Source organism: Apium graveolens, chromosome 10 (genome assembly GCF_009905375.1).
Source record: "Apium graveolens cultivar Ventura chromosome 10, ASM990537v1, whole genome shotgun sequence".
NCBI lineage: Eukaryota > Viridiplantae > Streptophyta > Magnoliopsida > Apiales > Apiaceae > Apium > Apium graveolens.
Genome location: NC_133656.1, coordinates 118,567,742 through 118,580,548, shown reverse-complemented (window position 1 = coordinate 118,580,548; position 12,807 = coordinate 118,567,742). Strand labels below are relative to the sequence as shown.

The following is a 12,807-nucleotide window of genomic DNA, read 5'->3' as shown; positions in this document are numbered from 1 at the left end:
AAAGTTGCATATAAGATTGTATATGGTTGCAAAATCGTATTTTTACAAACAAAAGTTTGAAAAAGTTGTCATGAAAAACTTTAAAAAGGTGTTTTTCAAAAACTCAATATATAAATATTCAAAATTAAGAAAAATAAAGGAAAATAAAACCGTTCATAAACATGTACTCCCTCAGTCCCTTCCAATTGTTTACATTTCTGAGAAAGTGTTCGACACGCATTTTAAGGTGCATAAAAAGTATAGTTATGTAACTTATTTTTATAATTTTCTTTTTCTGAATAAAAGTTGAATGTTTTAATTTTTATTCAGAAAAAATAAAATTGTAAAAAAAATTTACAGAATTATACTTTATATGCACCTTAAAATGCGTGTCGGACACTCTCAAAAAAATGTAAACAATTGAAAGGGACGGAGGGAGTATTAATTAGTAAAAAGTTTAAATGTAAATTCAAACTAAATTTACTTCCTAAAAAGTCCATATTATATTATGATTTTACAAGTACAAATTATGGATCCAATTTTGTCAAATAATAATTGAACTATGGATATATATTTATTTTATCATTATTTGGACGAAATTATAAGTATTATCTGTCTCTCTGTTAAAAAAAAAATTACATGGACTTTACTGAAAAAAACATAAGCCAAGCACTGTACACATATGATCTGTTAGTTCAGTTAAATTAGACATCCATATTCCTGTTGATCAACATCCTCGTTTTTGCCTCTGTACCTTTTTTCTTTTTCCAATTTCCATATTTCTTTAATTTTTAATGTTTTTCATTCATTTATTTATTTAATCCTCTGCAAAATCAATGGCTGCCTAATATTCAATGAAGGGCTTTGTTCTTTTATACATTTTCTTGATTTCTAAGCTTCAAAATCAAGAATGAAATTTCCACAAGGATTCTCAAGGTTTGTTCTTCCACTTTTTTATCTCTTTTTTTTCTTGATTTTAATGTAATTGATATCTCAATTCTCATGCTTTGTGTTTCAGGATTTGTTATTTATGATTCTTTGATTTTTTGCAGTTTCTTCTGTTTGGCATGTTCAATATTTGATTTCAATTCATGGGTTTTTTTCTATATAGGCAATTTGTGTGTTCTGTTAAATTTATGTAAGCAACCAAACATATCCCTCTGGTTCTGTTTGTTAGTCAGCTTCAAGATGTTTCCTATGATGTATGTTTGTGTATGTTTGTGTGTGTGTGTGTGATTACAAATTAATATATAGTGTTACCAAAATGGCAGATGAATCAAGGCTTGCTAATATTCCTACTTACATTGAAACAGTTGTGATCCTGATATGAATTTAATGAATCCAAGTTCTGTATAAAGAAAATCGCTTGTTCTAAAAGATGGTTTACTTTCAAACAATTATAGAATCCTAGATAGATTAGGGGCTAGGCTAAGTTTTTTTTGCACTCCTTTAAGTTTAACAAAATGGAAAGTTTTGAAGATGTTACCTATGATGTATGTTTGTGTGTGTGTGTGTGTGTGATTACAAAAAAATTATGGTGTAACAAAAAATGCAGACGAATCAAGGCTTGCTGATTTTCCTACTTACATTGAAACAGTTCTGATACATTAATGAATTTAATGAAACAAAGTTCTGTGTATACAAATTCGTTTGTTCTAAAAGACAGTTTACTTTCAAGCAATTATAGAATCCTAGATAGATTAGTGGCTACTGGCTAGGCTAAGTTTAGCAGAAGATAAAGTTTTCATTTTCATATCATCTTAACTAAATCAATCAAGTGGAAAATAGTACTTTAAGCTATATAAACAGATTACTTGTACATTAAAAACATTTCCTTTTTTAATTTGTTTTATATTAAACTTCAAACTTATATTTTATGTTTAAAAACACAGATTCTTTTGTGTATAGATGGTTTGTTCGTTTTATATATATACAACTTAGAGTAAATGCATTCTTAATCTAGTGGATCTATCTATCTATCCATCTATCTGCATAAGGTGCAAATATAGTGTATAAGATGTACATATGCGTGATTGCTAGGCAAAAATAATCTTTTGTTGATTGCTTTTTAATGAGTTTTTTTAATTTCTGGTTTTGTTTCAGTATGAGTGGGGCAGGTGGATATTGGGACAGGTTTATTAATGGTGATGATTTGTTTCATAATATTATTAATGTGTTGGATTTCCCTTTGGAGAGTGTGGGAGAGGATAAGTGTGCTCCTGAGAATTGGGAGCCTCAGTTTCAAAGCCTCGGACCGTTAAATTCAGAAAGTTTGCAGGGACTTGCTCCTGTTTTTAACTCTGTTAATGCAGAAGACACACATAATAATTTTGTTCAGGTAAAATTTTCTTTGATTGTTTTGGAAAAGTAGTTGCAATCAATTTATTGATCCTACTTTATCATTCCATGAACAAAGCTATATTAATTTATGGTATCATCGTACTATGTAAGATAATTTTAAGTAACAACTGATTCTAGTATTTGGTGCAAATACATGTGGTTCATGGTTTGTGACCGTAAGAAATGGAGTATTGGAGTTAAGTGTGGCTAGTAGAGTTGTAAGCATTACAGGGTGTAAATTGTTAGTGCACCGAAAGTTTTGCCTAGTTTTTTGCTCATCAATGATAATTCATCATTTGTAAATTGAGATTTGAATCTGATATTGGGGTTGGCAAAACTCACTTGCTAGTCGAAATGATTATATTGATGATTTTATAGCCTTTAAATTATGAAGACAGTTGACAAAATACCTAACAAGGACATCCTATTGTTGAAAGATACATACCGATTATACTGATAGAAAACAACTGCCATTTTAATAGTTTAATGAATATTATTGTGCATCTGATCTGTTATTTATTTGTTCGTGATTTTGTTTTACAGAATGATGCTGATAGAAAACAGTTTGCAGTTGTTACTGAAACCTCCAGCACACATGTTCGTCTTGATTCTATCCATCCTAGAAAAACAAGCTTGTTCCAAACACCAAGCCCAAATTATGTAATTGAATGTAGCAGCTCCTGCTCGGCAGGAAAAAACTTGCCGACTTGCCCTGAACTCCTCGTCCCAGTCAAAACTCGAACTAAGATTCCGCGGAGATCAGCCATCAGCAGATGGCATTTGATCTCTCCATTGAGTTCTTTTAAAAAGACATCAAACTCAAATAGTAAAAAGAAGATAAAGAAACTATCACAGCTTCCAAATGATTCCATGTTGTCCGAAGACTGTAATCATCAGCATATGCCATCTAAAAGGTGTGTACATTGTCAGGCCGTAAAAACACCACAATGGAGAGACGGACCAATGGGGCCAAAGACTCTTTGCAATGCATGTGGAGTTCGTTATCAGTGTGGAAGCCTCCTTCTGGAGTATCATCCGACAAAAAGCCATGGCTGGAAGAACAAAATGTTTTCATGCAGCCGAGGAGAAGAGAAAATAGTAAAACAGTCAAACGAGATGAAAGTCGATTCAACTAATCAGCTTCAAGAAGACACAAGTAACCCCCTTTCAAGAAAATTATGTACCCAATGTAATGCTAAGGACGGACCAGTGAGCCCAAGCACATTCTGCACATGTGGAGTTCGTTCTAGGTCTGGCCGCCTGTTGAGGAAGACTCGTGCAATAGCAAGTCAAGACTCCGGAAGGAATGAAAGGATGAACACTAGAAACCTAGAAAAGAAGAAAAAAGAACTTCCAGGCCTTCCACATGACTCTGAGCCTGTGGGAGTTTCAAGTCATCAGCATGGGCAAGCCAGAAGATGTGCTCATTGCCAAGTTACTAAGACACCACAATGGCGGGATGGACCAATGGGTCCGAAAACCCTTTGCAATGCTTGCGGAGTTCGTTACCGAATGGGCCGTCTCCTTCCAGAATATAGACCAATAGCAAGTCCTACTTTTGTTCCATCTCTGCACTCAAACCTGCACAAGAAGGTCATAAAGATGAGAGCAAAACCTATACCGGAAATCATCAAGCCAGAGATGGACCCTGCAATGTTCCAGCCACCAGAAACTGTTTCCATCAGCAACAACATAGAAAATTGCATGTAAATTACCTGTTCTGTTTCATTCGATTTTATTTTCTTTGCTGAATGTTGTTTTTATTAGATTTCGAATGTGAAAGACTCCAGAATGCAGTTTTGCATTCACCAGAGAGTTGCGATAAGGGATTAAATGTGTAGCAGTAGCTGTAGGAATATATAAATACCAAATGATCTTTTAACTTATCATAATATATATGAATAATTGGACCCTGGGGTTCTTCTCAAGATATGTATATATAGTTTTTTCTCTATACAAAAGGGAAATGTGTTTGGCTAAACTTAAAAATATTACTTACGTTTTTAGTTGAAAATTGACAAGTGAAATTTTAAGTAAATTCTATTGTTTGGGTGATATTTGTATCATTGCTAACTGGTCAGAGCGTTCAATGCAATGTTATTTTGGTGCTGTTAATAGTCAAAACTGTTAGCTAGAGTTTTTATTTCATTGGTATTAGCTATATATAAAATAATAATTTTTTATTAATTATAAATATATGTCATTGAAAGTAAATTAATTAAAATTATTATATTTATGTCAATATTTTAAAGTAAACATTATAAAATAAGAATAAAAAATTATTATGATTGGTTGAAAATATATTAAAATACTTAAAACTTAATAGAAAAAATATCTTAATATTATTATATTAGAATTTTTTAGATTTAGCTAAAAATAAAGGAACGTTTGTATACTTAATATTACATAACATTAATATTTTATAAATAAAATATAAATAATACATCAATACATATCATAATAATGACATATATACATAATTTTTATAATCATAATTAAGTATTTGAAAAGTACTTTAAATATTAAAAAAATGACTTAAAATAGCATGTTATATATTATAAATAACAAAAACATTATAATGAAATATAATTAGGGTTACAGCATCTCCAACCATGTGTAAAAAGTCTAGGTGGCAAGCATGATTTAAATATTAGTTAAAAAATATACCACTCCAACCATTAGACTTGTTAGCAATAATTTTAGATCCTCCATCCCGTCTTCTATATCTGTTGATCCTCTAACCATTAGTAAAATATCTACGTCAGTTTTGGTGCCTTATTTAAAACTTAACCTACTCTGCACATTAATATATACATATATTTATATTACACTTAATATATATATATAAATCAAAATATATTAAAATTCTTATTTTATATTTAATATTTTAAATTTTATTATATTTATTTTGATATGCAATGCATATTTTTATGAATACAAATAGAAATAATATAATATAATATAATTATATATTTTATAATAGATATATAAGTAATGTTTATTAATTATGTTTAATTATATTTAAATATGTTATTATATTTCAATTGAAATAATATTAAATTGCTATTATATTTAATATATTTTCATTGAATATATTATTTATATTTTCACATGTATTTAACTAAATATATACTAAAATTATTTTAACATATAAAATTTTCATATATATATATATAGTAAAAAAATAATTTTATTGAAAATAGCTAACCATTATACCTAGTACCACTGGAGTAAAACCTCTTACAGATTCAACAAATTTTTAGATAATGATCATTTAGCTAACCATTTTAGCTATTAGCCTCGGAGATGCTCTTACATATAAGAATTTAAGCCAGGTAGATGAAGTGGATTAATATAGATGATGGAATATGAATGAACAGATGTGGCGTGCTAGTTTCTTGTTATCTAAAATTTTAGATAAGAGATGATAGCTTTGGAGTGTTGTATATATCTAAAATTATAGGTAACATATGATAGCTTTGGAGTGATGTATATTTTACATATTAGGTATTAGGTATAATAGAGTGACAACTAGATATTATACCTAAGAGCGTTTGGAGATGCAGCACCAAATGCAAAAATACTTCATGCAAATATGCATATATATATTATTGGTTCTATATATCATTGGTTCTATATCATTGCCACATTATCTATTACTATAAATGAAGTAGAAAAGTTAAATAATTATTGTCTTTTCAATCTTAAAATATCAAAACAATATTAAATTAAGTAAGTTAAAAGATTTATGAAAATTTGTAACTAGTTATAAAACTAGCATTATAGTACAACTTTTATTTTAACATCAAAAAACACTTTTTGATTTCAAATTATAATAATAAATATATCTATTTTAACATTATTATTGGACTTGTTCTGGTACGAGGAAATAAAGATGTAGAAGAAATGAATGAGTTAAATATGAAAATGAAACCTGAACTTCTAGTTTTAAACTGCTTTTTTTAACTTTAGAGTTTGAAAAGGGAGACATTTAACAATCTGGTGGGCCACGAGAGTATATGACATTAAATTTGAAATTTGAAATTAATTTAAGAATTATAAATCATAATTTGAATCTAAATTATTAATTATAAATTCAATATTCTTACGAGTTACAGGTTATGACTTATGACATCAAAAACATCAGGTAAAAGGGAGAAATTTAATGGATTAATAGGCTAAAATATCGTTGAGCTCATCATCAACTTGCTGATAGATCACTAAACTCAAAAAATTTACTAACGGATCACTGAACTATATTTAACTTGCAATTTAGTCATTGAACACCAAAAAAAATTGCACAAACATTAATTCATCTATGACTTTAACGAAATCCATTTGTTTTTTTTTCAAATAAATTAGTTAGTTATTTTTGTTTCTTTTTCTAAAAAAAATAAGTTAACTTTTTTTACTTTTTTCTAATATTTTATTTGCTAAATAAATCTAGTAGTGTTTTTTGCCAAATATATCAATTAGTTTTTTCTAAATAAAAACGTTAGTTTTTTTACTAAATCAGTTAATTTTTTGGGTTAAATAAATCAATTAGTTTTTTTCTACGCACTTATTTTCGAAAAAATACTTATAAATTTAAAAAAATCAAAATTATAAATTTTATGAAGTTTTTAAATTCATAAATGATAGATTTTACGTAATAATCCATTTTAGAAATTATCGAATTTAAGAAATTTGAATGAACTTCTGTTCATTCCGTTAGGGCTTAAATCTCAAAGTACGCATTGAAATGAGAGTCACATATCAAAAATATCACCCTAGTTATCGTGGTCTCGATGACACCACTCTAGTTGAAAGTAATGACTGCCCCGTTAGTCAAGGGTGTTGACTTGACGGGAGAATGTACATGGCACAGATGGCTTGGACATCGTGGATGTAACGTAATATCTTCTGACATGGTTAAATAGCAACGGTTATGTCACAACTGCATATACATATATATATATATTAGGGTTCTTGGAGTTGAATGAAGATAAATCAAAATTCCTTCTATATCTCCTCAATTCCTTGAATATTGTTGTTGGCTTGTTGCTCATATGTCTAAGTATCAAAGCCCCATTGGTAGAAGCGCGGATAGTTCTTCCTCTTTGCAGTCGGTGAAGAAGGAAGAACACAAAATGTGTTTTGTGGGAGACGAGATAGAACTTGTGTTTCATGGACTTTAAAAAATCATGGAAGACGTTTCTATACTTGTGCCATAACAAAGGTAATATTTTGATAATTTTTTTTGTTTTTTATTGTTGTAAATAATATTTATATTTTGTTAACTGTAGAAAGGTGAAGACTGCCATTTTTCAATGATTTAATGAAGATTTCTGCCATATATCTATGGAAGTGATAACTCACTTGAACCACCGAAAATTTATTTGGAGAAGAAGTTGAAACTTTTTGAAGAAAACTTAGCAAAAGTGTTGAGAAAAGGAAAATTTTGAAGGAGGAAAGGAAGGTGTTAATTGATGCAAGAATTATATTAGAGGCTGAGAAGAAAAAGATGAAAAAACAACTGAAGATCTGTGTGCTATTAGTTGTGATGGTGGTTGCTTTTTTAATGAATATGAAGTAGTTTATGATGGCAGTAAAGATGCATGTGTAATCATAGTTAGAAGTAATGAATGTAATGGTTTGAATGGATTGTGTGCTTGAAAGATTTTGCAATCGATGAAAATGTCATATAGACCACATTTTGCTACAATTTGGGACAAATTAGGCAGTTATAAATAACAACAAATACCAAATTGCATCAGTCTTACAATACCAAATTGCATAACAGAAGCCATCCAACATAAATAAGTCTTACAATACCAAATTGCTAAACCAAAAGTTTAAGTTCAAGAGAGACTTAATAGAATTACATCAAATACTACTTCCAAAAGCAATACTACTTAAAATCAATTCATTTCCCCCAAGGTTAATTGGATCTTCTGCATTGTTCTTGAAGCCACTCAACCTTTTTAACTCAGTGCTGAGTCTGAAAGCATAACTTCTAGGGGTTGGTGGTGGAGGAGGAGGATTTGCAGCAACCCTATTTTGTTATGCATCCATTGGCCTCTGTTCTGGTCTAGGAGGTGGTGTGCTTGCAGGTGGTGTAGGTCTAGGTGGTCTGAAAGGCACCAAGTTATGTGTTGGTATGAAAACTGCCTTTGTACCTACAGGGCCTCTAAGCTCATCACTGAACCTCATATAGTCATTGTCACTGTTAGACCAGTCATCAGCATTTTGGCCTTTAACCAAAGACATTTTCTTTCTTGGAACTTTCTTGAAAAAATCCAATAGCTCGTCATCTCCAAGCTCAACCATCTGTGCATCTTCTTGTGCTTCAAATTTTGTCACAGGCTTCATCTTTTTCTGTTTCTGTGTTTGTCCTTCATCTTTTTATATCCTTGAAGATTCTTCATTTCCTTAAAAGTAGTCATCCTCAAACAACTACCAAACATCTTCTTCAGCCATCTCAGTGGCATCACTGCCATCACTCAAACTTCCTTCATCTTCTTGTACCACATGCATACCTTTGTCCTTGTCAAGATTTTGAAATGTATCTTTTGGAGCATGGTCAACAAAGGAATGAACCTGTTGGATGACATAAGAACTAGTCTGTAAATAACATGAAATCATAGTGCATTACATATTATGTGGAATTACTTATTTTTACCTTTCATTGATGATCCATGAATTAAAACTTTCAGACATATTATTGTCTGGGTTGTCATTTGTCAACAAGAGAGTGTGTTTGGAAATGAGATTTGCACCACTGTTTAGGATCATGTTTTGAAAAGAGAGCATGGGCAGCCTTTGAGTGTCTCTCAAGTTCCTTCAAAGCCCTTAAATGGGAAATCTTGTGTGTTGACAATGCAATTCTTCAAAATAAATTCTTTAAAATTCCAGTGTTGAACCTGGAAGCACAGTAGAAAACATTAGAGTGTTAATAAGTAAATCATATAAATTATTCCATAAAATTAACAAGTAAAGATAGAGTGTTACTTTTTCTTGAAATTGGCACAAAAATGCCTTATGCACAATCTGTGCTCAACACATGGAAAGAGCTCAACGATATCTTGCGATATAATGCATGTATGATTTAAAGTTAAAATCTTATGATATATATACATGCATGCTTTGATATAATGATTTTTCAATAATAAGTCCAACTGTATTAAAAGCAGAGCTTACGAGCGACTTAATACCTATACTAGTGATAAGCAGTATTTTTCGTATACCCTCAATATAGAGCACTCAAAGTTGAACATTGTACCTAAATCGGGAGGCGATGTTCACGAGTATATTTATATAGTTTTCAAAAACTATTAATCGAATAAGGATTATTCGATAGCTTTAAATAATGAACGGGTATTATTTTCGAATATTCATTTAAAGATTTTACTAACGTATAAGTATACCTTTTATTAATTAAATATTATTTTCAAGTATTAGTTTTACTTCGTTTATTTTATAAAAAAATATTCTTTATTAAATATTATTTAAAGAATTATATTCAGATATTCTTCTGATGTTTTGAAATTGATTTATATTATTTAAATCATATTTACCTTAAACATTTTCGAAAATGTTTTCGAACTTTACAAATGGTTCTAAAAGTTTAAGCGAATCCCAAAACTCGTTTTCAAATTTAAATCTTACCTTATGAAGGAGATTTAAATATTCGCTCAAAACCCAGGGAGTCCTGCTCAGAGTTGTGTTTTGTATTTGCAACGAAGTTGCTGAATAAACAAAGAGAATTTTATTACTTACCCAACGTTCAGGAAGTAAGTCTTGAAACTACGGGAAGGTTCCCAGTAATGAGTTTGGGGTGTGGCTTCAAGCCAACCAACATTCGTAAATACTTCCCAAATATATGGAAGTGATTTTATAAAAGTATTGTACCTATCAACGAGCTAATACACGCTCGGGGAACGATGATTAATTTCGGTTCCAGTTTTAAAAGATAGGGTTCTTCAAAGAACTGGAATGATCTGGCACCTTATGTGCCTGAATAAGTGTAAGAGGTTATGGGACAGTCCATCAAAGTGTAATAGGTTGTGAGACAGTCCATCAACGCGTACGAGGCTGTGGGACAATCCAGTATAATGCCCTAATGCGGCCAGGGTGATGACCCAAAATGAATTTGTCCTTCTACTAGTAGAAAATTATAGAGACTGATACATTTCCTGATCAGCAAAGATATCACGTTATTCCAGTGGTTTCCTTCTTCCAAATGTATTTGAATAAAACTCCGTGTTTATTTTTCACACAGAGATTCTAAAGAGTTTTTACAAAAATGAGTTATACAAGTTTTACCTTGTAACTTCATCTTTATGATGAACTTTTGAAAAACTGATTATACTTTGAACAATAGTAGTTTCCGAAAAGATATATAAGTATATTGAAGTATCTTATAACTTCATCTTTTAAACTTATATCGAGTAAATGATTATCTTCTGCATGACAAAGATTTTCAGAAAAATGTTAAGGCAATGTTATATATATGAGATCACCTTGTAACGTTATTTTATACAGTTTATATAATGGAACTCTATGTATATTATGAATGGCAGAGGATTTCAAATATTTATAAAAATATATATTGAATATTTTGCGACTTCGACACGTTAAAATATCAAACTTGGTTCATATTTGCTTGACCAAGACTTTCATAAATATTATAAAAATGTACATATACTGTTGAACAATTATATGCTATTTTAATGGGCAGTGTTGCTTACCCTTGCTTATCTTATCTATCACAGCAACAGTTAGGCGAGATGGACAGGACCAAGCTCCCAATTCCCAAACGGATAGGAAACGTTCCGCAGTAGACATTTATACCGCTGTGGTTGAGGTAGGAACTACCAATAGGCTAGACTTTCAACTTTTGATGTACTAGACCTATATATATTTATGAATGGTTATAATGGCAAGTAACATGTAAATTTATTCAGATATCCTTTTAAGGTGTAATAACTTATAATTTGTGGATCGAATGACTTGTACTATTTCAGTTTAATCTATGAGACTATAACGTGCGGTGTGTGTGTGTGTATATTGTGGGGTCAGTACGTATTAGTTAGTTGTTGATTCAAGATTAAATATTGATTAATGGAAATGGAACTCGCGACAAGCCGGATCCCCGACCCCGGATTTGGGATTGTTATAGAAATGGTATTAGAGCTAAGCGTTATAAACCTCAGAGATAATGCGTCGTTAAAAATAATAAGTTCACTAAGATAATAAGAACTCCTGACAATTTCATAGTGGGACTACCTAACGTAGTATTGACGGTTAAAACCCTTACGGGAACCCTTATAAATATCATGATAGTAACATTGTAACGTGCCCAAATCCAGGGTCAGAGGATTTGGTCGTCACTATGAAACCTCAATCCAACTCAACCTGTTTAATCAATAAATAAATGTCAGCGGGAGATATTTAACATCTTTGACCCCAAACTAATCTAATATCTTTTAAGGTTACAGTTCTAGAAACAAGATATCCAAATTCCACAAATAAATTTTTCACTTTTTTTTAAAACTCTTTTCAACAATTCTCAATCTCAAAACTTAACCCGCTAGTATAACTTCGAAAAGAAGTATACTAGGCCCAACTATAAAATACACCACCATAATATAATATAATATAAACAACTTTATACAATAAAACTTACACTAGTTCGCAAACCCTGAACCAACCACCTTCCAAAAGCTTTTTCTTTGCTTCCTCGAATTACGCAGCTAAATAGCTTAAGTTAATCCTCACTGGAGGTTAAATTTGAAAACATGCAAGTATAAGCGAAAAAAATGCTCAGCAAGATCATTATAATATATATATGGTAATTTTGATATAAAACCGGCATCTGCAATAGCGCAGAACATTTTTAAAATCATAATTGCTGAAACAGAAAATTTATTAAAAATCGAATAATTATTTCTCACTGTATTCAAAACTGTTTTTGATATTTTCGAACGAAAAGCTTCAACAATACTTTGAATCTTGACGAGGATAAAACTCGTAGAACCGTGTTTACGGAAATATCGTAAACGACAATAATATGAAACAATGATTATGGATTGAATCATAAACTCATTCAAAACTCAACTCCTGATATAAATATTCATTTTGATGTCATATCAAATTAGATATCAATACGAACTTTGATGCTCACAACCTACCCGCGCTAAAATATGGAAGTCAACATCAATCATCTGCATTAATACCACCTTTGATATTTAACAACTTAAATATTAACATCAATCAGCAACCGAATTAAAACTGTATTCCACCTTTATTCAAAACCAAAACAGTTGATCAAACATTCTTTGTAAGATTATCAAAAGCAATATAATAATTTAGATTGGAACCAATTATGCACTATGTTGTTCCTGATGATCACGAAACAACACTGGTATCCCGCAGCCATACCGTCAATATAGGTCCACCCGTATCCCGCAGCCATACGGTACCTATAGGGCGCCAGAAAAGGCATAT

At 30.8% G+C, this 12,807-nt stretch overlaps 1 protein-coding gene across 2 annotated transcripts; it reads left to right on the top strand.

Annotated features, from left to right (window-relative positions):
• Positions 1-690: 690 nt before the first annotated feature.
• LOC141693366 (uncharacterized) lies at positions 691-4,211 on the top strand. Of its 2 annotated transcripts, XM_074498449.1 has the most exons (4): positions 691-915; positions 1,032-1,117; positions 2,083-2,317; positions 2,863-4,211. In XM_074498449.1, exons 2-4 carry the CDS (start codon positions 1,071-1,073, stop codon positions 4,027-4,029), a joined length of 1,449 nt encoding a protein of 482 aa, XP_074354550.1. In that variant the 5' UTR covers positions 691-915; positions 1,032-1,070; the 3' UTR covers positions 4,030-4,211. The 2 variants fall into 2 exon arrangements, with proteins under 2 accessions (XP_074354550.1, XP_074354551.1); XM_074498450.1 differs by lacking the exon at positions 1,032-1,117.
• Positions 4,212-12,807: the final 8,596 nt, after the last annotated feature.

Coding starts and splice junctions, on each gene's coding strand:
- LOC141693366 (XM_074498449.1), top strand. CDS start 1,071: ATGGGTTTTTTTCTATATAGGCAATTTGTGTGTTCTGTTAAATTTAT. Junction 1,118..2,082: donor GTGTGTTCTGTTAAATTTAT/GTAAGCAACCAA, acceptor GTTTTGTTTCAG/TATGAGTGGGGCAGGTGGAT. Junction 2,318..2,862: donor CACATAATAATTTTGTTCAG/GTAAAATTTTCT, acceptor TTTGTTTTACAG/AATGATGCTGATAGAAAACA.